Genomic DNA, 22,686 nt, shown 5'->3' with positions numbered 1-22,686 from the left:
CCTCAGATTTCAACATTTTGTTCAGAGGAGGTAAAAACACTCTAGCTGGTTGTCATGAAATTTAGTTTAGACTAAAACATGTGCTGTGAGTAAGTCTGCTAAATGACCTTCTGCACTTCTCATTGTAATCCACAATTGCCAGGCAAGTTGAGTAATTAGTTGTGCAAAATGAAATAACTTTAAATCCTCACATTGAGTAATGACCCAGAAAAATCACTTAAGCTATACAATAGGAACAACTCAAAGCATCTGGCTTTATTTTCACTTTTGTAGCTCTACCCTCTTTGATGAGGAACAGGCTCTGCTCCTCATCCCTTTATTCCCTGGCTCCTGGTTTTGCCCAGAACAATGTCCATGGCTCAGCTCTTCTGCCCTAAGAAATCAAAACTTGTGATAAAGCTGCAGGGTAGATCTAACAGCACCATACAAGGGTTGAATAATGTTTGATAAACCAGAAATTCATACCTGTTTAAAGAGCTGAGCTGAGCCCAAATGATGGAATCCTTTATCCAGATCAGCCAGGTGGCTGCAGAGGGAGGGGAAGGGAAAACCTGCACATGCTGTGCGTGTGCCTGCTGATCAAATGTCCCTGCTGACCATCCAGGAGCCCCTCTGGCACCAGCCAAGCTGGGGTCGAGGCACTTTCACAGCTACAAACCCACCAAACTCAGTCACAGCAGGTTTCCTCACCAGCTCAGCTCTCATGGCAGTTTTGCTCTAAAAATAATTTAGTATTGGTGCAACATCACAAGAACAGCCTGAGCTGGTGCCTCCAAGGAAGAGGATTACAAACACAGGACACCAAGATGTTTTATACCCTCACAGTGTAAAGTCTGAGGTTTTCCAGGTGAGCCCGTGGCTCCTGATGTGTCCACTCACCTGGCTGTGTCACCACAGATCCCCATTGGCGCACCAGGGATTACAAACAGAGGAAACCCAGGTGTTTTATACCCTCACAGTGTAAAGTCTGAGGTTTTCCAGGTGAGCCCGTGGCTCCTGATGTGTCCACTCACCTGGCTGTGTCACCACAGGTCCCCTCTGGCAGACCATGGATGAGCCAGGGACACAGGTAGCAGATTAATCACCGCACATGTTTTAGTCTAAACTAAATTTCATTACAACCAGCTAAATTGTTTTTACCTTCTCTGAACAAAATGTTGAAATCTGAGGGTTTAAAATGATGACATAAACCAAGCAATTAAGAGTGTTAAAAAAGTAATAGAATGGTTGTACATAGGGACAGATCTGAAAACCAAGGAAATTCTGTATCCTACTTCTGACCAAGCACATATAAGGGAAACCCATTATGTCCTTTAACAGCTAAAACGTAGCTTTTCAGCTTTCTTAATGCACCTGATTGCATCTAGGAAAGGAAAACTAAAGGTTCCTGCAGACCAGGCTCCCAAATACAATTGAGCTCCCAGAGCCAGTGAACTCAAACCAGACTTCTGAACCATCAGGTGACAAAGGAGATATTGCCCTTGAGGCAGTGTGAGTTAAGGTACAAAACCACAGCATTTGTTTAGAAAGGTGGAGAGGGAAGTGTCAGGAAAGTTCCACGAGCCTGCCAGGATCAGATTTCTCCTTGGCAACCTGACACATAAAAGGGTCTCATAGCCACTGTGCTCCCAATCTAATCCCTGCTGGCTGTAAAATCCAATCTGCCACCAAGGGGAGAAGATGAAGTGTTTTAATAAGAAAATGAGCCGTTTGCAATGCACTTTTAATTGGATCAATTTTTCCTTTATTACACAATCTTTAAAAACCAAACACATACGTATGACCAGACAAGCTCTTCCTCCAGATACAGAGCAGGAGCCAAACTATTTCAACATAATCCTTAATTACTCCATTTCACCTCGTTTGGCAGATGATCATGACACTGTGCGGGAGCACCACAGCAAGCAGAGCTCTGTAAAATCATCTCAGTCGAGTTTTTTCAGGGGATGTGCAGACCCCGGGTGAAGGACAGCAGATTTTCTTTTTCCCTTTTCTCCTTGAAATCTCAGACTGGAAGAGCTGCAGGCAAATCAGAGCCCCAGGCGCTGACTGCAGTGCCCTGGCCCACCAGTGCCTCTCAGGGTGGTGTTATTCTGTTATTTTTCTTAATCCTCCGAGTGAGAAACAGATGACAGACACTTTGTTTGAACTCTGTAACCAGGAACAGGCTGGAGTAACCAACTGCTCAGTTTACTGCACCAGCTTTTAATTTTTTCCTTTTAATTTTTAAATTTTTTTCAAGCACTCCAGGAAATGTTATTGCTAGTAGTTGTGATGTTTATTGCAAAAAAAAAAAAAAAAAAATCCACGAGAACAGAAAATTACAGAGGTACATATTATCATAGATAATATTGCTTTAATTATTCAGGTCCACAGTAGTCTCCTGTGTGGAGAAGTTCTTGGAAACAGGAGAAATGTTTAAAAGAAAGCAGAAGGAGAGGAGCTGCCACTGCCATAAAATTGGAAAAATGCCTTCAGTTACAATGTCATGAACTGCAGCACAGCCCAGTAATCATCATCACTTCCCCAGAACACATATTCAAGATGAGAAAGGCTCCTCAAACTGCTGTCACATGCCTTGGGCAACTGCCCCCTCCCACCAAAAAAGAGAAGCAGAGAATGTGAATAGCAATGTAAAAGTTGTTAGCCTTGGCAAGCACAGGGAGCAGCTCAGGAGGGAAGGGGAGCAGGGTCCCCTGGGCTGCCTCAGCACCACCAACCACCTCCTGTCTTAGCTCCCTTCTCCACAAGCTTTTCCCAGTACATTATAGCAGGGGAAATTGGAAGCTGCCCTGATGGAAGCCCCATCACACAGCTGTGTTTGTGCGCTCACCCCTTCAGCACTGGCTGAGCACAACAAAGAGAGGGAAAAAACCACCCAAATCCCACCAAAATCTGCTTCCAGCATTTTTTCTGCCATCCCTTTAACTGCCAAACATCCAGCTAGAGCAGCAGCAGCTCACCAACCTGTTTCCCTTTGCTGTTTCAGCAGGGAAAAGTATATGGGCTTAAAAAAGAATAAAAATCACCTGTTGCAAACATGTTGTAGGACAAGTAGCAAACAATTTGCTGGAGCATGGCAGCCACTATAAAATCAGCTTTTATATTGTCTGTCGTGGCCCCAAATTTGCAACTACGCTGTTGATGGCAACAAATAAATGCACTGCAGTGTAACTATTATCTGTGGCAGATTAACATGCTACCACTGTGCCCTATTTAAATGCATCTTTCCTTCAATAAACTATTCTGGGCGAGCAGCACCACACTGAGGTACACATTTATCAGCCAGGAGAGCAGCTCTGTGGGGGCCTTGGTTCACACAGCTGCAGTTTTGTGCTTCATTTGGCCCAAAGCCTTGATGAGCAGAAATGCTGGTGCCTGCTGGTGTCGTGGAAAAAAAGAATTACTAAAAAGAAAGAAAAAAAAAATAATCTGAGGAATGTAGTGTTTTGCTGTGCAAGGGGAAAAAAGGCAGTGCACCAATGGATGTGCTTCTAAACCTTAAAAAAACAGAAGTGAAATAGTCCCCCCTGCCCATCCTTATCTCAGAAGTGAGTAACTTGCACAGAGGAGGTGCAGATGAGTGGAAAACTATTGCTAAATGCAGTGGTCTGGAATGCAGAGCACTGAAGTGCAGGTGAACATACAATACGTTGTATTTAATCTCATTTCCTACAATCTCCCAGTCTTATTCCCCCACCTCTTCCCCCCTTCCCCAGGAAGTTTTAGATACCAGATAGACCTTCCAAAGTGAGTTTCCAGGACACATTTAATAATAAAACAACAGTAAGTAGCAACCCTAGATTTCCCCTCTTTTGTCTTTTTTTTTTTCTCCAGCCCCCTCCCTTTTTACCCCCTTCTATCTAGCAGAACTCTGATTAGCAATAAAACCCCTGTCTTCTTACAACTCAGGAAAAAAGAGGGCAATTTTCTGGCTCAGCTCGGTCTCCCACGATTGCACAGTACTCACTTCACACAGAACAGACACAATTCACAAATGGCATGACGGGGCAATCTCCTGAACACCAGAAAAATGGGAGAGACAACCCTGCCTCGTCAGGGTGGAAGCAAAGCTTCATCTCCGTGCAGCTGAAGTGGCCATTTCGTTTTATGCAGTGCTGCAAGCACAAATTGCTCTCTCTAGGAGTTGCCCAGACAACTGCTACCCAGTTCCTTGCAAGTGCCACAGGATTGCCTCTGCTAGTTCTCTAAGGGAAGGTGATTTAGAGCAGTCAGTCAGTGTTTATGGCACAAAGAAAGACACAATGGTTGAAGCTGGAAGTGTAGGAGATGTGTGGCATAAGGAGGTGAAGAGGTTTATGGAGTGACTATTCACAAGAACCAAGACTGCAAAGGATGGATCCTTTCCATCGCGCTTGTCCTTATTTGTAGGGATTTTATATAAAAAAGAAGAAGAAAAAGCAGACCACCACCACCGCCACAAAAGCTATTTTGTTTCTAAACACAGAACATGATGACCTCTATGCCAAATCCCCTTCAGCTATGGCACAATCTTCCTGAAGGCTTGACACTGGTTCCCGTCGGATTGCAAGGAGGCTGCGAGAATCTCCACTGCCAAGACAGGCTTTGCTTGCAACGAAGCCTTTAAGGGGTGGAGTATCTTCTCAGGTGGTAACTGTAGATCTTAATGCAGTGATCCCAACAGTCCAGCACCAGCAGCTGCCCTTTGGGAGTAACAGCAATACCCACCGGGCAGGTGAGTCCCTCCCGGATGAGGATGTTGTAGCCTCCTCCTTTAGGAAAATGCAGGATTTCCTTACGACTGCTGTCAGCAACGATCAGGTCTCCCCTGGAATCAACACACATCCCAGCAATGCACCTGAAATCCTCATTCTCAGAGAAGAAATGGCTGATCTGGCGTCCCAGCTGCCCGTCTGGGCCGATGGAGCCGATGGAGAAGCCTCCTTCCAAGTGGTGCTCGTACTGCCGGTTCTCCAGGTTGAGCCCCAGCCCCTGAGTGAAGTAAATGGTCCCTTCAGCGTCGCAGGTGACAAACTTGGGGCGCACGGCGCTGCACAGGCAGCTGTACTTCACCACCCCCACGCCACGGTCCACGGTGAAGCACCAGAGCTTGCCCCCTTCCACGTCAGTGACCACGAACTGGCCCGAGGGCAGCGCGGCGATGCCCCAGGGCTTGCTCAGCTGGCTGCGGTGACACGCCACGCAGTGGCCGTCCATGGTGTACACCTTGACAGAGTTGTCGTAGCTGTCTGTCACACCGATCAGCCCGTGGCAGTTCATGGTGACAGAGAGAGGGGTCAAGTTGGGTAAATCTGCTCCAAGGAAACTCAGCACGAAGCTGTCGATGCCGCTGGGGCTCCGGCGGATCTCCTTCAGGAAGCCCTTGCGGGTAAAAACCTGGATTCGGAAGTTGCCCCGGTCGGCCACGAGCACCTCGCCTTGGCTGGTGACGTGCAGGCTCACGGGGAGGTTGAACATCCCTGGCAGGCTGCCCTTGGAGCCCATCTTCTTGATGAAGGAACACTGCTGGATGCTGGTGGCTGCTTCAGGCATCCTCGGCTTGGCTGGCGAGGAATGGGGCGTGCAGCTGGGCTCCTCCTGCACCAGCTCAGGCTCCCTAAATGGTACAAAGGAGGATGCTGCATTTTCCATGAGGGATTCCTCCACGTTAACGGTGCGGGGTTTCTTCACCACCTGCCCAATCTGCAGTGGTCCCACGTGGCTCACCTTAAGGAGTTCCACCTCTTGGAGAGTCAGCTCCCTCGGGAGACTGTTTGTCAGTTCTGGTTCTTCCTCATCCCCCGTCTCCTCCAGGAGAGCTATATCCCCCTGCTTTATTTTGGCAAGGAAATAGTCACAGCGAGACATTATCTGCACTTCTGCTAAGTTCAGCAGGTAAGCCTGCTCTTCCATCACCTGGTTATTTATCTTCTCCACTTCAGTCAAAGAGGTGGTGAAGAACTTGCGTGACCTGGCCAGTTCTTCCTGGATCTTGCGCTCCTCTTTGCTGTACTCCTGCAGAACCCCTTTGTATCTGGACTGCAGGTCTCTTGAAACATCCTCCAGAGCAGCTTTCCTTTTCTGCAGATCACCCATGAGCTCCCGAAGCCTGGCAAGCCTCGTTCCAAATTCCCTCCTACGCTCCTCAGCTGCCTCTTTGATAGCCATGACTCTGTGTCCTGGGGGCATGTGCGAAGCCTCCTTGCACGGCTCACACAAAACCAAGCTACAGCTCTTGCAAAAGTGTCTTGGCAGCCTCCTCCCGCAGACCTTGCACATGAGGAGTCCCACCACTTCCCCCAGGCCGGCCGTGTCGATGATCTTCAGCACGGTGAGGTTGTCGGTGAGCTGAGCCAAGCTGGTGATCCGCGTGATCTTGCTGCAGAAGGGGCAGCGGATCCCGTTGATGCTGTTTGCCAGGAGCTTCTCCAGGCACTGCTTGCAGATGGTGTGGCCACAGTGCAGCAGTTTGGGCCTCAGGTGCTCCTCGGTGAAGGACTCCATGCAGATGGGGCACTCCAGGACCTCTCGCAGCGCGTCCGAGTTGAGATAAGGGGCGGCAGCCATGGTGCTCCAAGGCAGCTTTATCCAGCACTTTATCCACTCGTGCTCACATCTATTCCAAGGTGCTCTGATTCTGTCCAGGAAGAAAAAAGGGAAATGTGATTTATGTCACCACCAGCAGTTACGTATAAATGCAATTTATTTCTGACTTATCGCCTAACCCTGCAGAAAAAGGAACCCAGTTAGCTTTTCCATGTTGGGAAGGATAGATTAGTCATAGCTAATCTCAGGGTGGGCAAATTTCAAAACTAACTTGCAGCTCCCAGTGCGATGAATTATTCACTTGAAAAATTTGTAAAGTAGCACTGAAAGAAGTGTAATGGCACCAATATGGAAGCCCAGTAGATATTGATGACTGAATCATCGCCTCATGGTGCCCATCTCCTGCTGCCAAGCCTCTGAGTTTACATAATTTACTGAAACCCAGGGAGATTAAACCAGGCATTCAAAATGTTGCACATCAAAGAAGGAACCAGATGGTGCGATGCTTTAGGACATTAATAGATCACCTCTGGAGACCTGCATTCAGATGTGACATCAGATACCAACAAAATGAATGTGCCTGCTTCACTCTGCTTTGCTAGAGAGCCAAAACACATTTTCAAGGTTTCATACATTTGCTTTCATAGAGGAAGTGAAAGTAGCAGCAATGCTCTGTCAGCTTCTGCTCGTTCTGGGGGTGACTGTGCACGCTGAAAACACACAGAGGAGGTTTGATGCCAGTGCATCTCAGTAACCTCTGCCATGCTGCACCATGCTTCATGCCAATTAAACACGGCTCAGGCAGGTATTAGCAATAATGGAGCTAACAGACAACTCCAAACATCTGAACTCCAAACAGACTCCCAGTGTTCGCTATTAGCTCCTGAACTCAGCTTAACTGCATTTAATTTCTCCTCATTTCACAATCTCACAACGTTGACCTCATTCTTGTCCCCTGGTTCAGTTTTACACCACTCTGGTTGCTGTTCAGCTTCAATCCAGGTTTCTCTACCCTCACATCCCTCCCAGCAGGGAGCAGATCCCAGCAGCTCTCCTGCCAAAGCAGCCATCCATTCAAAAGGAACAGAACAGGGCTCACATCATTAAGTTATTATTCACTAGACTGGGTTTCAAATCCTTTGTTATTGTACTGCTTAGCCACTAAAAAATAGGGAAGAAAACCTTTCTCCTAGGGAAGACGAGGAGGAGAAGGAAGTAGTGAAGTCTTTGAAATGAAGAGACAGTGGCAGAGGGATGTGAACACAGCTCTCTCTGAGAAATGGCTGCATGCACACAGCATTCTCACTTCCCTGCTGGGTCTGCTGCCTTTCTCTTTGGGAAGGATTCTGTGTATTTCAGTTTGCTGTGTGCTCCTGTGCAGAAAAACAGCTGCAAGGAAGAAAAGTTCTTTATGCTCATAGAGAAGAGAAAAAAAAAAAGCCAGCCCCCTAATTTTAATTTGTCAGCTGCAGTTCAGAATCATTAAAGCCTGTATTTCAGGAAGGGATTCAGTGGCATGGCAGAATCTCCTGGCACCATGCTGGGATCAGCTCACCAGTGGCAGGTTGAGTAGCACAGCCCTGGCCCTGGGGAAGCAGAAACCTGGGCACTGCCATGAAGAACAGAAACCTTCCTCTGAGGGAGGGAAAATCTATGATTTAAAATGGTTTTAAAAAATGAAACACAGGATACCAGGTTCATTATTCTTACTTTCCTTGGAAACACGTCAAAAGACTGGCTTAGGGAAGGACGAGGGAGCAGCACAGGCACCAAGTACTGAGAGTTACATTAAAAGCTCCCTTTAAAACAAGTATTTTCATTAAAGAACAACGGCAGATGGGATTTTAAGTCAGGTTGGGCTTTTAGAGAGCTGATTTGTATGACATTCTTTTCATATATAACCCCCTTTATCGGAATGTCAGCATGCCCTCAGTAATGGGACATTATTTTTTTTCCTTTTATCTCCCTCTCACACTCGGCTGTGCCTCCATGGAAGTTTCCTTAACAGCGAGTTGTTCTTGCATGTCGGTCCCTCCCGGGGCAGTTCCTCTGACGCAGAGCAGGGTATTACAGAAAGCCTCAGCTGAGGATCAAGCCATAAAACCGTGAATTATGCCGGTTTGGTTTCCTTACGTTCGGAAGAAATTTCCTGCCGTGGTTTCTCTTGTCACCTGGTAGTTTTTAGTGAGCGTTTGCGGTGAGAACACCGGCTTCACTTGTAATTCAGAGCTCGTACCATGAACGAGGGAAAATAATGGGGTAATGCTGCAAAATAAGCGCCGCTGACAGGAGTTATCACAACAACAAAACTAGCAGGACAACCCCTCGGTTTGGGCGGGTTTCAGTGAATAATCCAAGGGTTTGGTTGGAAGGACCTTAATGATGGCCTGATCGAACCCTGGCCATGGGCAGGGGGAACGCGCTGGGAGGGGGTTCACTGAATAATCCAGGGTTTGGGATGGAAGGACCTTAACGCTGGCCTGATCGCAACCTTGTCAGGGGCAGGGGGAACACGTTCCACCAGCCCGGCCCTGGGCGCTGCAGGGATGGGGCGGCCATGGAGTGAGTGCCCGGTGCTGCTGTGTGCCCGCACAGAGCGCACGCCCAGCTCCGTGTGCCCGCGGCTGTGCTGGGTTCAATGGCGGCGGGGCGGGCGAGGGCCGGTACGAGCCCCTCTGCCGCTGCTGCCGGGGGGGGGACGGGGCGAGGCGGCCCCTCTCTCCTATGCCTCAGCGCGGCGGGGCGCGGCCCGGTGGCCCCCTTCCATTCCATCCCCTCCACTCCATTCTTTCCCATTCCCTTCCATCCCCTCCCGTCCCCTCAGGCCGCCCGCCCGGGGGTCCCGCCGTGCCCGCCCCGCCCTGCAGGGGGCGCCGCCGCCGCCGCGGCCCCGCGCGCGCTCCTCACCTGCCGCCGCTCCGGGCCGCGCCGCTCCCGGCGTGCGCCGCGCGCCGCGCGTCACGTGAGCGCGCCCGCGGGGCCTGCCGGGAAATGGAGTCCGGGGCTGAGGGTGGGATGGGGGGGGGACACCGCGACACCGGCACCGGCACCGGCACGGGGGGGCTGGGGCGGAGGGGAGGGGCCGCGGGATGGAGCTCGGGTCTGCCGGGTCTGTGCTGCGTCTCGTGGTGAAGGGAAAAGTTAAAAGTAACAAAGGGAAAGCAGAAACGTCTGTTCGGATTTGGGTTCTTTTGTTTGTTTGGTTGGGCTTTTTTTGTTATATACCATTTCGGCACGCGCAGGTTATTCATTGCCCTTTCCCTGATCAGGCAGCGCTGCTGCAGGATCAGCCCCTTCCCATTCTCTTTCACCCTTCCCTTCCCTTCCCTTCCCTTCCCTTCCCTTCCCTTCCCTTCCCTTCCCTTCCCTTCCCTTCCCTTCCCTTCCCTTCCCTTCCCTTCCCTTCCCTTCCCTTCCCTTCCCTTCCCTTCCCTTCCCTTCCCTTCCCTTCCCTTTTCCCTTGCCTTGCCTTGCATTCCCTTCTCATTTCCCTTTTCCTTTCCCATTCCCTTCCCCTTTTCCCTTTATCTCTCCCCTTCCCTTTCCCCAGCAGGTTCCTGAATGTTTGATAGCTTTTACATCACCTACTGAAAACATGTATTTCTCCTTCCACACCGTGCCTTGGAGCACCCTGCAGGCTCCAGGACAAAAAGGACATTTTTGGGTACAGCTGCAGCTGTGAGCAGTGGCAGCCAGAGGCAGGGATGTGGCCACTGGCCTATGGCTGGGCTCTGCCCCCTGTTTCCTGAAGCCAGTGTCACCATCAGGAGCACCGACCCCATTCCAGCCCCATCTTTGCTTGAATATCATGAACCTGCTTTAGGGATGGCAGAGACCCCTGTGCTGTGGCCCTGTGGGGCTGCAGAGCAAACTGAGGAGTGCCAGGGCTTGGGGCTTCCTTTGGGATCAGGGGGAGCCACAGGAACCGTGTCCTTCACACCCCAGTGCCACAGGCAGCATCCTGTGCTCAGCCCAGGGCTCAGGTGCAGCTGGGGCTCTGGAGGCTCAGCCTGGCAGGAATTCAGTGCCTGAGGAAGAGGCAAGCCCTCAGTTTAACCATTTCCCAAAATCCCTCCATTGCCCTCTCAGCCTGCAGTGTTTTTCCACTGCTCACCTGCTCCGGCCGCCCTGACCTGTGCTGAAGGAAGCACTTGCATAATGCAGCAAGGCTGGCCACCTTCTGCTGCTCTTGGTGGGTTTTTTCCACTTTGTTTAGAAAAGAAGAGTTCATTTGGAAGGGATCTAGGTCCCTGGAGCTGCAGGGATCAGCAGTGTGGGCAGAGGGTGCGCTCAGAGGCAGCAGGAGCAGATGCAAAGCCTGGCCAGGGTTGCAGAAGAAAATGAGATTTCTTTATTTTTTTAAACTGACTCCCCGGTTTCAAGCCCCAGTGGCTCCCTGGGGGTGTTGCTGTGCCCAGGAAGGGGACACAGGGTTCACTCCCAGTTCCTGGCCTCACCAGGGAAATGCTTTTTCAGTCCCTGATCTATGGGGAAGAAAAATGGATGTAAACATTGAAACCAGGGTGGTCTGGCAGATCTTGTGAGGCCACCCACACCTGAAAATGAGCAGGGTGAAGAAAAAACAATGCTAGAAATAGGAAATAATCTTACAATGCATCCTGGGGAGAAAACAAAGGACTCTCTGGATTTAATTAGAGGTGACAATGACCTGCTGATGATGTTATCCATCATGTGCCAGTATGGGGACCCTACATGAGAAGGAAGGATGGGAAGGTTGTCCAGCCTGGGACCCCGGTCACCCTGCCAAAGTTCCTTTGCCTAAGCTGTGTTACAGGGGATACTTTTGAAATCCCCTTTTACAGATGGTTATCAGAGGTTTCTAAGAGCTCTTTTTTTCTTAATACCTCGGGCTTGCAAGTGTGTAAATGTCTCATCTGAAGCTGAGGTGAGATCCTGCCTGTCCAGCCTGCAGGCAGCAGAGATGATCTGCCCCCAGATTCTCTTTGCTGGTGATGCCTCAGGTTTGAGCTTTTCTATTTTTCACATTCTGTGCTGCTTTAGTGGGTGGGTCTGGGCTCCATATCAGGGAATGCTGAGCTCTGTGCACAGAGCAGGGAGACAAAACAATTCCTGCTCCAGCTGGGCACCAAGGACAAATGATCCAAATCTCAGCCCAGGAGCACAAACCCCGTGGGCTGGAGAGAGAAAAACAAGCAGGGTGGGACTGCCTGGGCTAAAGCTGGAATGGGACAATGAACTGCAAGGTGCAAATGGAGCAGAACTGATCCCAGGGAGAGACCCCGTGCCCGGCCGTGCATTTTGGGGCCATTTTGGTTCACCTTGGGTGCAGCCCTGGCTGGGCTCTTGTGCTGCCCAAGGTGGATCCATGGAGGAGATCCTTTGAATAAATCCCTGCTTTATTCTTTAGCTCTGTCCAGCCTCTGTTCTAGGGCAGCCTTCCCAAGGGGATGCCTTTGGGATCATCCCTGGGGCAGTGAGGCTGGGGCAGGCCAGGGGGTCACAAGTGCCACCAGTCACAAGCACAGTGATGGAGGTCACTGTTCACATCTTGGTGTTGGATGTCAGGATTGTGTTTAATTGAGTTTGGTTAATCAGCTGGGAGCACAGCATCATCAGGGAGAGGGGGTGTGAAGAGGGGCAGAGGCAGTGAGGACATAAAGGTGCTCTTCACCTGGAACTGTGGTGACGGGAGAAGGAATTACGAGTACAAATTGAAACAGGGAAATTTAGATTAGATATTGAGAAGTTTTTTATTGTGAGGGTGGTGAGGCACTGGCACAGGTTTCCCAGTGGGACGTTGTGGCTACTCCATTCCTGGATGTGCTCAAAGTGAAGTTGGATGGGGCTTGGAGCAACCTGGTCTAGTGGGAGACATCCCATCCCATGGCACAGGGTTAGAACAGGGTGATCTTTAAAGTCCACTCCAGCCCCTTCACATTCTATAAGCAGGAGATGAAAAGGAGTCATGGAGCCTCACTCTTGGGAGTTTATCAAGCTCTGACACCCAGGGGATGTGACACATTCTGTGTGCCACACTGCCCTCCCTGAGGCTGGGCTGAAGATGGAAGGATGAGACCCCACGGGTGGCACGGAGGGGCCGTGGGGTGAGGGCAGCAGGATGTGGGGGATGGTGTGTATGGCAGGATGGTGTGCCCAAAGCCAGGATGCTGTGCATGGTGGGATGGTGTGTATGTTGGGATGGTGTGTGTGTATGGCAGGATGGTGTGCTGCATCCTGCGATGGTGTGTCACATGCCAGGATGATGTTTGGCAAGCTGGCGTGATGTGCCCATGCCAGGATGGTGTTCCCAAAGCAGGGATGGTGTGCTGCATCCTGGGATGGTGTTCCCAAAGCAGGGATGGTGTTCCCAAAACTGAGATGCTGTGCCACATCCTGGGATGGTGTGCCACATCCTGGCATAGTGTGCCTATACTGGGAGGGTGTTCCCAAAACAGGGATGGTTTGCCGCATGCCGGGATGATGTTCAGCATGCTAGGACGGTATTCCCAAAGCTAGGTCGGTGTTCCCGAAGCCGGGACGGTGTTCCCGAAGCCGGGACGGTGTTCCCGAAGCCGGGACGGTGTTCCCGGTGCCGGGCTCCCAGCGCCGTCCCGCCGCGGTGCCACGAGAGGGCAGCAGGGCCCCACGGACCGGCTCGGGCACTGCCGGGACCCCGCCGCGGGGAGGGACGGACGGACGGACGGACAGCCCCGCAGTGCCCGTCCCACAGTGTCCATCGGAGCCCGCATCCCGCAATGCCCCGGCGGAGCACATGGCAGTGGCATTCCCACCGGGGATTCCCTCGGGAGCGATCCCCTGCCCAGCCCACGCTGAGTTCCGGGACTGGGGTGTTGGTGCTTGTTTGGTGGTTTGGCTGGGGTGGTGTTTCCCCCTCATCCTAGAGTGGTTTGGGTTTGGAGGGATCTTAAAGCCCATCCAGCGCCACCCCTGCCATGGCAGGGACACCTCCCACTGTCCCAGGCTGCTCCCAGCCCTGCCCAGCCTGGCCTTGGGCACTGCCAGGGATCCAGGGGCAGCCGCAGCTGCTCTGGGCACCCTGTGCCAGGGCATGCCCACCCTCATTGGAAAGAATCGATTCCTGATATCCCATCTAACCTCACTCTCTGCCTGCCATTCCCTCTTGTCCTGTCCCATCCTTCCTGCACACGTGGATGTGTGTGCCAGACTCACTCCCCTGGACACTGTGCCCACACCTTCCTCACAGCTCCAGCAGTGTTTGCCATCACTAACAATGGCCAACATTAAATCTGCCCAATCTCTTCACAGACCTGGTGGCCACTGCACTGACAGCATCTCAGTGCAGGAGAAATTCCCAGGCAAACACATCTATTGATTTCCTTTCTAACTCCCTTTGGATGGATTTGCCAGCAAAAATGGTATTATTCCACCAGGAGATAAACAGGCAGCCTGTGTCAGTGGGAGTGTCCTGGCCACAAGTCCCCACTGTCCCACCTGTGGTGGCACTAGATTTGTCCAGTGAAGGGTGCTGTATGGGGAAGGTGGACCAGAATTCCCTCTTTCTTGCATAAAATGCATATCCCAGGTCTTAAATCAAGCCCAGCTAAGCAGCCTGTTGGTGTTGGTGGGGTTAACCTGCTGAGCCTGTAGGAATCCCTCCCTGGGTCTGTTCCCACTGTTCCCCCTACAGCTCCAGCTGGAGAGCCTTCTCCTGTCCTTGTTCCAAGCATTTCTGCTCTTCAGGAGATATCACATCCTAGCCCTGATGTAGCTGCATTCTTGTGGCAAGTGGAATGGTTCCCAGTTTTGGGATGACTTGGGGATCTTTTGGAAGAGGTGTTGTATGAAATGCTGAGTCTGACTAGGAAACCCATCTTCTCCTGGGAGCTCTCAGGACAGGACAGCACTCCAGTACAAATTAGGCATTCTGCTGTTGTTTCTGTTGTAGTGGTGGTGTTACCCTGCTCCCTCGTGTCCAGGCACCAGGAGGTGCTGCTGGTAATGCTGGAAGCATTTTCCCACATCAGCAACTGCTGCATCCTGAGCAGGGACCCCTCTGTGCAGGCACACACCTCCTGTTATAGTATTGTAAAACCCTGCTGGAGCCCAGAAATGGAGCCAGGCACCCCAGCAGGCAGACAGTACCTCTGCACACCCTGTTCTGCTCATTCTCCCTTCCTTACACAAGGCCTGATGCCTGACACAAAGCTGTTATTTTATTTGTTTGGTGGTGGTAGTTTTTTCCTTATTTTGTTGGTTGGTTTTTGGGGTTTTGGGTTTTTTTGGTTGTTTTTTAAATCCATATTTCAGACAAACAAACTAAAACTCTCACAAGTTGTCATGATGTGTCCAACTGCAGCTGAGGCTCTCTGCTCCCAAACAGATGTTTCCAGGGTTCAGCTGGGTTGCCATCAGTGTTAGTGGCAGCATGTTCATATTCAGGGAATGATGAGGGATCCCTGTATCCTCACTGCTGCAGCTGAGTCTCCTCCTCTTCCCAGAAAGGACCTTGGGAGTGTCCTGGCAGGGATCACCTGCAAAGCCTTTCCCCAGGACTGTGGCAGAGGTTTTGCAGGAGTGTCCTGGGGGATTATCCTGTTCTATATAGGCAGTAAAAGCCAGGCTGAGCCTACAAGAACTTTTGGGGCTTCTCCAGTTCACTGCTGAGCCCTCTCCTTGCATGCAGGGAGCTGGAGAGAGAACCAAAACTCATGTCAGATGTAGGGCAGGGGGAAATTGAGGGTCCCCAGTCCCATCTTCCCAGGCTGTAGTTGCAATGGCAGGTGCAGGTGTGCATTTTGGACGGAAAATACCTCTCAGATCTGAAGATCTCCTCTGTGAGATGCCCTGAGTGGTGGGTGGGGGATGTGGGTGGGATGAGAGGGAAGTTCTGTGTCCAGCAAGGAAAACTCCAGCTTTCTAGGGATGAGGCACCTGAGCAAGCAGATGAGGAGCATCTCCTCCTCAGTGCCTCTCTCTGGCTCTGGAGGAGCTGGCTCACAAGCAGGGTGTGCTGCTGGTGCTCCCAGATAGGTCCCAGTAGCAGAAATGGGGGGATTATTTTGTTAGGGCTGTGTGTAAGCGTCCCAAACCCATCTCACAAAAGCTAGCAGGAACTGCCATCCAGTGCTGATGCCATCTAAGTGTTTGTCTGGATGAGAGCTGGCAATCTGACAATGCAGCCAGTTTCCCTCTGCTAACCCTGGTCCTATTTCATTTTCCTCCTTTGGAGTTGTACCCAGAGCCCTCATACAAGGGAACACCATGGATCTTTGTCAGCCTGCAAAGGAATCCTTTTCCCCAGTGCAGCTGGGATCTGTTCTAAAGAGGATTAACTGCACACAGCCAATTCCACCTCAGCCATGAAGCCTGCTCTGCTCACAGGTCTGCCATGAATCACCCAGCTTTTGGTTAATCTGTCACTGAGCCCATGGCTGCTGGGGAAGGGCAGCTGCTCTGCTCACAGTTTTCTACCTTACCTCATTTTCAGAGCTCTGGGCCTTCCCCAGTGCAGCTCCACCTGGGCACTGCTGCTCCTGAAATGGTTTTGTTCCCACTGGTTGGATTTATAGTGATATATAATTCTTAGCTATAAGGCAAATAACTCAGAAGGAAGGTTTGATATCCCATTGCCAGTCATGAGATAACTGATTCCACTGTCTTTTCAGCCCTGTGTTCATGTCCTCCCTTAAAGCATGGCTCCAAAACTCCCTTCTCCATGAAGGGTCTCTAAAGCTGCTTCAGCTCTGGTGAAGCAGCTTTGCAGCCCAGAAGTGTAATTATCTCCTTTCTCTTCTACACATACTTCAGTGGTGATGTTAGAAGATGCTGCTCTTGGTGACAAATGAGAAGAGGCTCATGGTATCCTCCTATAAATTCCTTCTTTCTCTGCCACCCTGTTTTTCAAGGCTTCATGGTTTTTCCCTTATGAGACTTGAAGCTGCCTGGAGCTGATCTTCTGGAAAATAATCTCTCCAAGAAGCAGCTCCAACTCCTGTTTCCCATGTCTGTGTACACCAGTGTCTCCCTAGATGTTGAAAACATCTCCCTACAACCTTCTTTTAATTTATCTTAGCAACTGCCCCCCTTCTATTCCACTAAAACACGGGTTGGTTGGAATTTGCTCGTTCTCCCCGTGACAGCTTTGATCCTGTGCACGGAAGTGTTCCCTGACAGGCAGACAGCAGGGAAGGGCTGTCCCTACCCCGAGGGCTCAGGGAGTCATGAATGAATGCTGTTTACTTGTATTTCCAAATGGCTTGTGCCTTGCCAGATCAGCTGCATGTCACTGCAAGCCGAGCGTGCTGAGACAACCCTTGCTCCTCTTCCACTCCTCTCAGCACTGGGAATTTGTTGCTAGAGGCAACAGCCATAAGATGAAGAAAGCTTTTTCTTCTGTAGGTCTGTCACCAGGCTATAAAAGTTGGGCCTTCTTGGGTCAACCCAGCTACAGACAAAGAATTTAAATGGAAGTGTACAGGGCAGGCATTGGTGTTGTGTCTCCTTTTCTCAAGTGTGATGCTTCCCTTGGCCTTAGCAAGTGTTTGGAGGAGCACAGAACAAAGTAAAGGTTCTCCAGCTTTATTCCCTTGTGCTTAAACCCACCAGGAGGTTTCCCAGTGGGTTTCAAAGGCCTGAATGTTTCCTGAGAGCAGTGTTGGCAGTTTGATTTTGGTAATGCCTCCATCTGTTCTCCAAGCACTGAGTTTGTTCTCATATATCCTTTTCCCCACTGCCAAGGGGATCCATCTTTCCATGTAGTCTTTTTGCAGCCTCTTTGGATCCATTTCACTGCCCTGGATAATGTCACCCACAAGAGTGACCTGAGGACCACAAGGACTGGAGGGAGCTGGTGTTAAAGTGGAGATAAAGGGCATTCAGCTCCTTGGCCTGGTCCCTTTGGGGATGTTTCTCTTTAGCAGGAAAGATACACTGAGGTGATTTTGTCTCATTTTGGAGCATAGAAAGTGGATATGCAAGTTAGAAAAAGGAAGAACATGAGTTAGAAAAGAGAAGACCAATCAGTTCTGTAAGTTTAGATGTGCTTGTCTGGAAAAGCTCACACTTCCAAGGAGTGACCTGCAAGTCCTGTTTTTCTCCTTCTCTCCTTGACCTTTCTTTTTTTTTCCTGCTCCCACCTGGCCTACACCTTCAGCAGCTCCATTTATCATGACTGGAGGACAGTTTGGCTTTGGGAAAAGCCCTGAGCTGAGCTTTGTTTAACTCTGTTTGGTTTCTTCCTTTCCCTTAACCCAGAAACAACTGAGCTCGGGAACAAGAAGGAGCTGAAATCCATGCCCTTCATCACGTACCTGTCAGGCCTGCTGACAGCCCAGATGCTGTCAGATGACCACCTGATCTCAGGTGTGGAGATCCACTGCGAGGAGAAAGGGCGCTGTCCCTCCACCTGCCACCTGTGCCGGCGGCCTGGCAAGGAGCAGCTCAGCCCCACGCCGGTCCTGCTGGAGATCAATAGGGTGGTGCCTCTGTACGCTCTGATCCAGGACAACGACACCAGGGAGGTGAGTGACGGGCCAGCCCCACCTCTGGGACCTCACCCTGTCCCCTTTTGGGTCCCCTCCTGCAGTTCTCTGGAGCGAGGGGGGTTGTGTTCATGTGTGGGATTCTGTTGGGGAAGATGAAACAGGAAAGCTTTATAAATATGATTGTCTGGCAAAAGATTTTGAGAATGTAGAAACTATAAGCGAGATTGAAATGAAAGCAAGCTTTGAGATACTTTAGTTACTGAACAACTGGAAAACAATGGTGTGGCCAGCTGAAGGTGATCCCCTTTTGATGGAACAACACCCTCTGCTTGCAGACAGGCCCAAGGGTCAGAGCAGACCCTGCAGCTTGGCAGAAGGGGCCCAAAGAGGAGTTTGTAGGGTTTGAAATGTAACACAGCGTGGTGATGTAATGATTCTTATAGGCTGTATGGAAATGCTATAGGATTTGTACCTTGTACTAGATTGGTTAGTGAGAATCAGAATATTCAACACAAAAAATATTTATGGTATTGGAACGGGAACTTCACTCTCTTACGCTTTTACACTCTTACCTTTTTTACTCCCTTATCCTCTCACCCTCTCTCCCCTCTCTTCTCTGGGGCCTGCTCTGAGCTGTGTTTGGCAGCTCCCAGCAGGGCCCTGCACCCAGGCCCTTTGCAATAAACCCCAAGTTCCAGCCCTGGCTGCAGAGATCTCTTGTCTCCATCCATCCTGACTGCCTACCCCCTGTCGCTCCTACATGGGATGGTGTCAGGGATGAAGCTGGCAGGTCCTGCTGCCCACAGCCCTCTCAGACCTGCATTTCCCTGCCTTCAATGGGTTCAAGGCAATGCCAAGGTCTCAGTCATTCCCAGTATCCATGCTGGTGTGCAGGATGTGTCCTGTGGAGAGCTGTCAGGAGCCAAGCACCAGCTCAGTCCCTCACTCCTGGCTCCAAGGGCTAAGACATACCTGAGGGGTGGCCAAAGGCCTTCAGGGCTCCAGCCTGGCTTTGCAAAGCACAGAGGGAGGGAAGAACCATCCCCTTGGGCCAGTTCTCACAGCCACAGATGGTCCCTGCTACTCCAGAAGAGACCAGCCAGGCTGGAGATCACTGGGGCTGGGCTCCTGCAAGAGCTTTAGTGTTAATCCTCTGGAGACTGAGTTCCCACTTTCTCTGCTCACTGCCACTCCCACACCGCTGCACAGCCCTCTGACCCCAATCTCAAGCCCACAAATGGCAGACCTGCTTAAAGTCACTTATTGGCACTGAGCCTGCACTTGATTAGGATGCCTCAAGTGAGCCAGCGTGCAGCAGCTGTGGGTGGGCTGAAGAGGCTGCAGGTCAGGAAACAACCCTGGCACCTGGAGGTGTGAGCACCAGAAACAATGCTTCATTCCCTTCCCGCATCCATGGGGGGGAGTCCTGATGCTTCTCCTGGTACCCAAGTTTCTGGGTGCTGTCTCTGGGGAGTCACTCCTTACCTGCCTCTTGATTTGATTTCTGCTTTCCCATCTGTTGTCAGAGCTCAGTGCATCCCTCCGGGTGCCCAGAGTTGCCAAGAGCCCTGCCAGGGACCCTGGCACAGAGCACCTGTGGGTTTGATTATGACCCATGGAGCAAATTACCAGCTTTATATGAGGACCTGAAAGTCTCAGAAGTTTAAGTAGTGTAATAATGAAATTATCACTGGGTGAAAGAGTAGATTTTATAGTTTTTTGGTATAGGAGTTTTGGAGACAAAATGGAGAGACTTGGGCGTGTCCAGTCTTTCTTCTTCTCTACCTCCATCTTCTGCTGTGATGGTGGCACTTTGAGATTGGTTTAGAATAAAAGTGCACTGTCTAAGATAGGTGATAGGCGTTGGAAAGTAATTGTGAACATGTTATACGTAGTTTGTAGTATAAAGCGATAACATCGCCCTGAGGGCGGTCAGATTGCCTGGGACTGTCCTGCTGAGCAGACCTCAGTTGGACAGGAGAAAAATTTTGTAGATAAGATATAATAAACAACTTTGAGACTGAAAACTGAAGAACTCCAATTCATTCTTCGAACATGCGGGCCAAAACAGAGATTTCTCACATATCTCAGAGCTGCAATTAACAGCAGAACTCCCGAGCATCTGTCAGCCCTCTTGGTCCTTGCATGAAGCCATGCCTGACTTCCACACCTCAGTTTGCTTCTCTTTCTGGGTCTTTTCCTCAAGCTCCCTTTCTCCCACTGTTTCCTTCCTGCATTCTCTCCCCACCTCCTGCCTGCTCTTCCCACTGGGCAGTTCTTGTGCAAAGGTTGGCCTGCCCTGTCAGTGTGCCCAGGGCAGTGCTGGCACAGGGACAGCACTGGGACAGCTGGTTTACTTCAGGCAAGAGAGATGTGCTTCCCAGCAGAATCTGCCAGAAAACATTCTTTTAGGGATTCAATAGGTACGTTAGCCAGCAAGGAGGGGATAACAGTGAGGAGCCCAGCAGGATCTGAAGGATTTCCATGGATCCTGGATCACCCTGTGCCTGGGTGGCAATGCCACCCTGCCTCTCTGAGCCTGGTTGCAAACTTCCCCCTTCTTCCTCCTCCTCATCTTCCTCCTCACCTGTCCCCCCAGTCCTGCCAACACTGCTGAGCTCACTTGGGGTGCCTCCTTGTCCTGAGGAGCTGCAGTCTGTTCCTTTCCTCCCTCCTTCCTTCCCTCCCTCCCCTGCTCCCCTGGCCCCATCAGCTGCAGCTGGAGCCCAGCCTGCATTGTGCTTTCTGCTGAGAAAACCAGCAAACAAACAAAGCCCCAGCCACAGCACAGACACCCCAGCACCTTTCCCTGGGCTTGTGCTCCCTGCATCTCTCCTCCTCTTCCTCCTCCACCTGCTCGCCCAGGGGCGGAGGGGCATGCCCTGGGAGCCTGTCCCTGTGTCAGGGTGTGTGTGTGAGGCTCCCTCACCCCGGGGAGCTGTGCTGGGCAGGGCTGGGATAAGAGTGACAGGGTAATGGCTCTGGGCTCTGCAGGGTGGAGGGGATGCTGGCAGAGCAGGCACTAAGGGAGCTGGCAGTGAGCAGCACATGCCAGGACAGGTCACTTTGTGCCATCAGTGCAAGGTGGGCAGAAGGTTGGATCATGCTGTTTTATCTTACCACCCCTCCTTAGCTGGGTTTGGTTGTTTCAGCTGTAGGCTTCTCTTTAGAGAAGGCCCTCTCATCCCTTTCTCCCTACAACCATCCCAGACCATTCCCATCCTTGCTCCAACAGGACACAATTGAGTGTTCTCTGCCTTCCCTGCCCCTATTTCTATTTCCTAGTCATTCCCATTCTCTTTGCATGAATCCCTCATGTTGCATCAGCTCCATCACTTTCCTCTTCTGGCTCACTTCTGATGTGCTGTCCTGCTCCCTCCATCCCTTCACCCCAGCTTGTTTCTCCCCCTTCTCTCCACCAGCCTCTCTCCTGCAGGATTTTTATTCTCTCCCTCTCCTTTTCTTGCTGTCCTTGGCACCACAAGCAGGGACAAATCCTGGTTCTGAAGGCTGAAATCCAGCACTGCTGAGGAACTCGCTGCCAGCTCTGCACAAACCTTGGTTCTCTATGTGATGGTGTTCACAGGGGTCTCAGGGTGAGGGAAGAGACAAGGATCTGACTCCATGGTTCAGAAGGCTTGATTTATAATTTTATTATATATATTACATTAAAACTATACTAAAAGAATAGAAGAAAGGATTTCATCAGAAGGCTAGCTAAGAATAGAAAATGAATGATAACAAAGGCTTGTGACTGACTGAGACAATCTGGACAGCTGGACTGTGATTGGCCATTAATTAGAAACAACCACATGAGACCAATCACAGATGCACCTGTTGCATTCCACAGCAGCAGATAACCATTGTTTACATTTTGTTCCTGGGGCTTCTCAGCTTCTCAGGAGGAAAAATCCCAAGGAAAGGATTTTTCATAAAAGATGTCTGCGACATCTCCACACTGGAGGTTTTTCCAGGCAGCCTGGGCTGGGCAGAGCTGTAGCTTTCCTCTCTGGAAGAAGTGGAACTCATGGGGGCCATGTCCCTCTCCTGGAGAGGATGGTTTGGTGTGGGGTTGGTGCTGCCTCTGTGGAAAGCTGTCCCCATCCTCTTGTGGCACCATGAGCTCCAGCACGATGGATGCTCATGGAGGGCAGGGGCATCATCTCTCCCTCGTCTTCCCCTGTGAGCAGGGAGGGCTACCGTGAAAGTGAAAGGGATTTAGTGGTGGGAAGGAGCTGCCACCACCATGGGGACATCAGCCTGTCAACCAAGACCCCAGCAGAGAGCCAGAACTGAGTTTAGACTGTGACCATGCTCTGTGCACTGAGAGGCTCCCACAGTGTGTGTCCCACCAGGAGCACCTCATGTATGAAATACCCATTTTCTGCACCAAACAGAGGCCAGAGGTGTCCCAGGCACTGCAGAGTGCTGTTCTCCTGTGCCATAAATAGGATTTTCACTTGGCTGGGCTGAACCAAGTCCAGCATCTCCAATCCTGAGTGCTTCATTGCCTGCTTTTCTCCCTTCATGTAGATGGTTCCAATCAATACAGTGGGTGCTGACCTTAGAGGAACTGCAGGCACATCCCAGCTCCTGTAGTGCTAAAAAAGAAGAAATTGTAAGCACTCTTTACATATGTGTCCACAAAGACAATGCTGTGCAGACAGATAACAAGGTCATTAACAAGGTGGATACTGACTTCTATAAACTT

At 50.8% G+C, this 22,686-nt stretch overlaps 2 protein-coding genes across 2 annotated transcripts in view; one reads left to right on the top strand and one right to left on the bottom strand.

Annotated features, from left to right (window-relative positions):
- Positions 1–22,686, top strand: part of ASTN2 (astrotactin 2) — a 358,016-nt gene that overhangs the window by 236,964 nt on the left and 98,366 nt on the right. Inside the window, exon 17 of the mRNA XM_059486464.1 lies at positions 17,746–18,011. Coding sequence (XP_059342447.1) covers positions 17,746–18,011 — 266 coding nt within the window. The remainder of the gene's footprint in view (positions 1–17,745; positions 18,012–22,686) is intronic.
- Positions 1,740–9,452, bottom strand: TRIM32 (tripartite motif containing 32). The gene is made up of 2 exons (XM_059486465.1): positions 9,436–9,452; positions 1,740–6,619 (listed from the first exon to the last, which is right to left on the bottom strand). The coding sequence occupies exon 2, from the start codon at positions 6,547–6,549 to the stop codon at positions 4,606–4,608; it is 1,944 nt and encodes a 647-aa protein (XP_059342448.1). The 5' UTR covers positions 6,550–6,619; positions 9,436–9,452; the 3' UTR covers positions 1,740–4,605.

Source organism: Ammospiza nelsoni, chromosome 20 (genome assembly GCF_027579445.1).
Source record: "Ammospiza nelsoni isolate bAmmNel1 chromosome 20, bAmmNel1.pri, whole genome shotgun sequence".
Classification (NCBI taxonomy): domain Eukaryota; kingdom Metazoa; phylum Chordata; class Aves; order Passeriformes; family Passerellidae; genus Ammospiza; species Ammospiza nelsoni.
The sequence above is the reverse complement of the archived record's forward strand: the minus strand, read 5'-3'. Positions and strand labels throughout refer to the sequence as shown.

Coding starts and splice junctions, on each gene's coding strand:
- TRIM32 (XM_059486465.1), bottom strand. CDS start 6,549: ATGGCTGCCGCCCCTTATCTCAACTCGGACGCGCTGCGAGAGGTCCTG.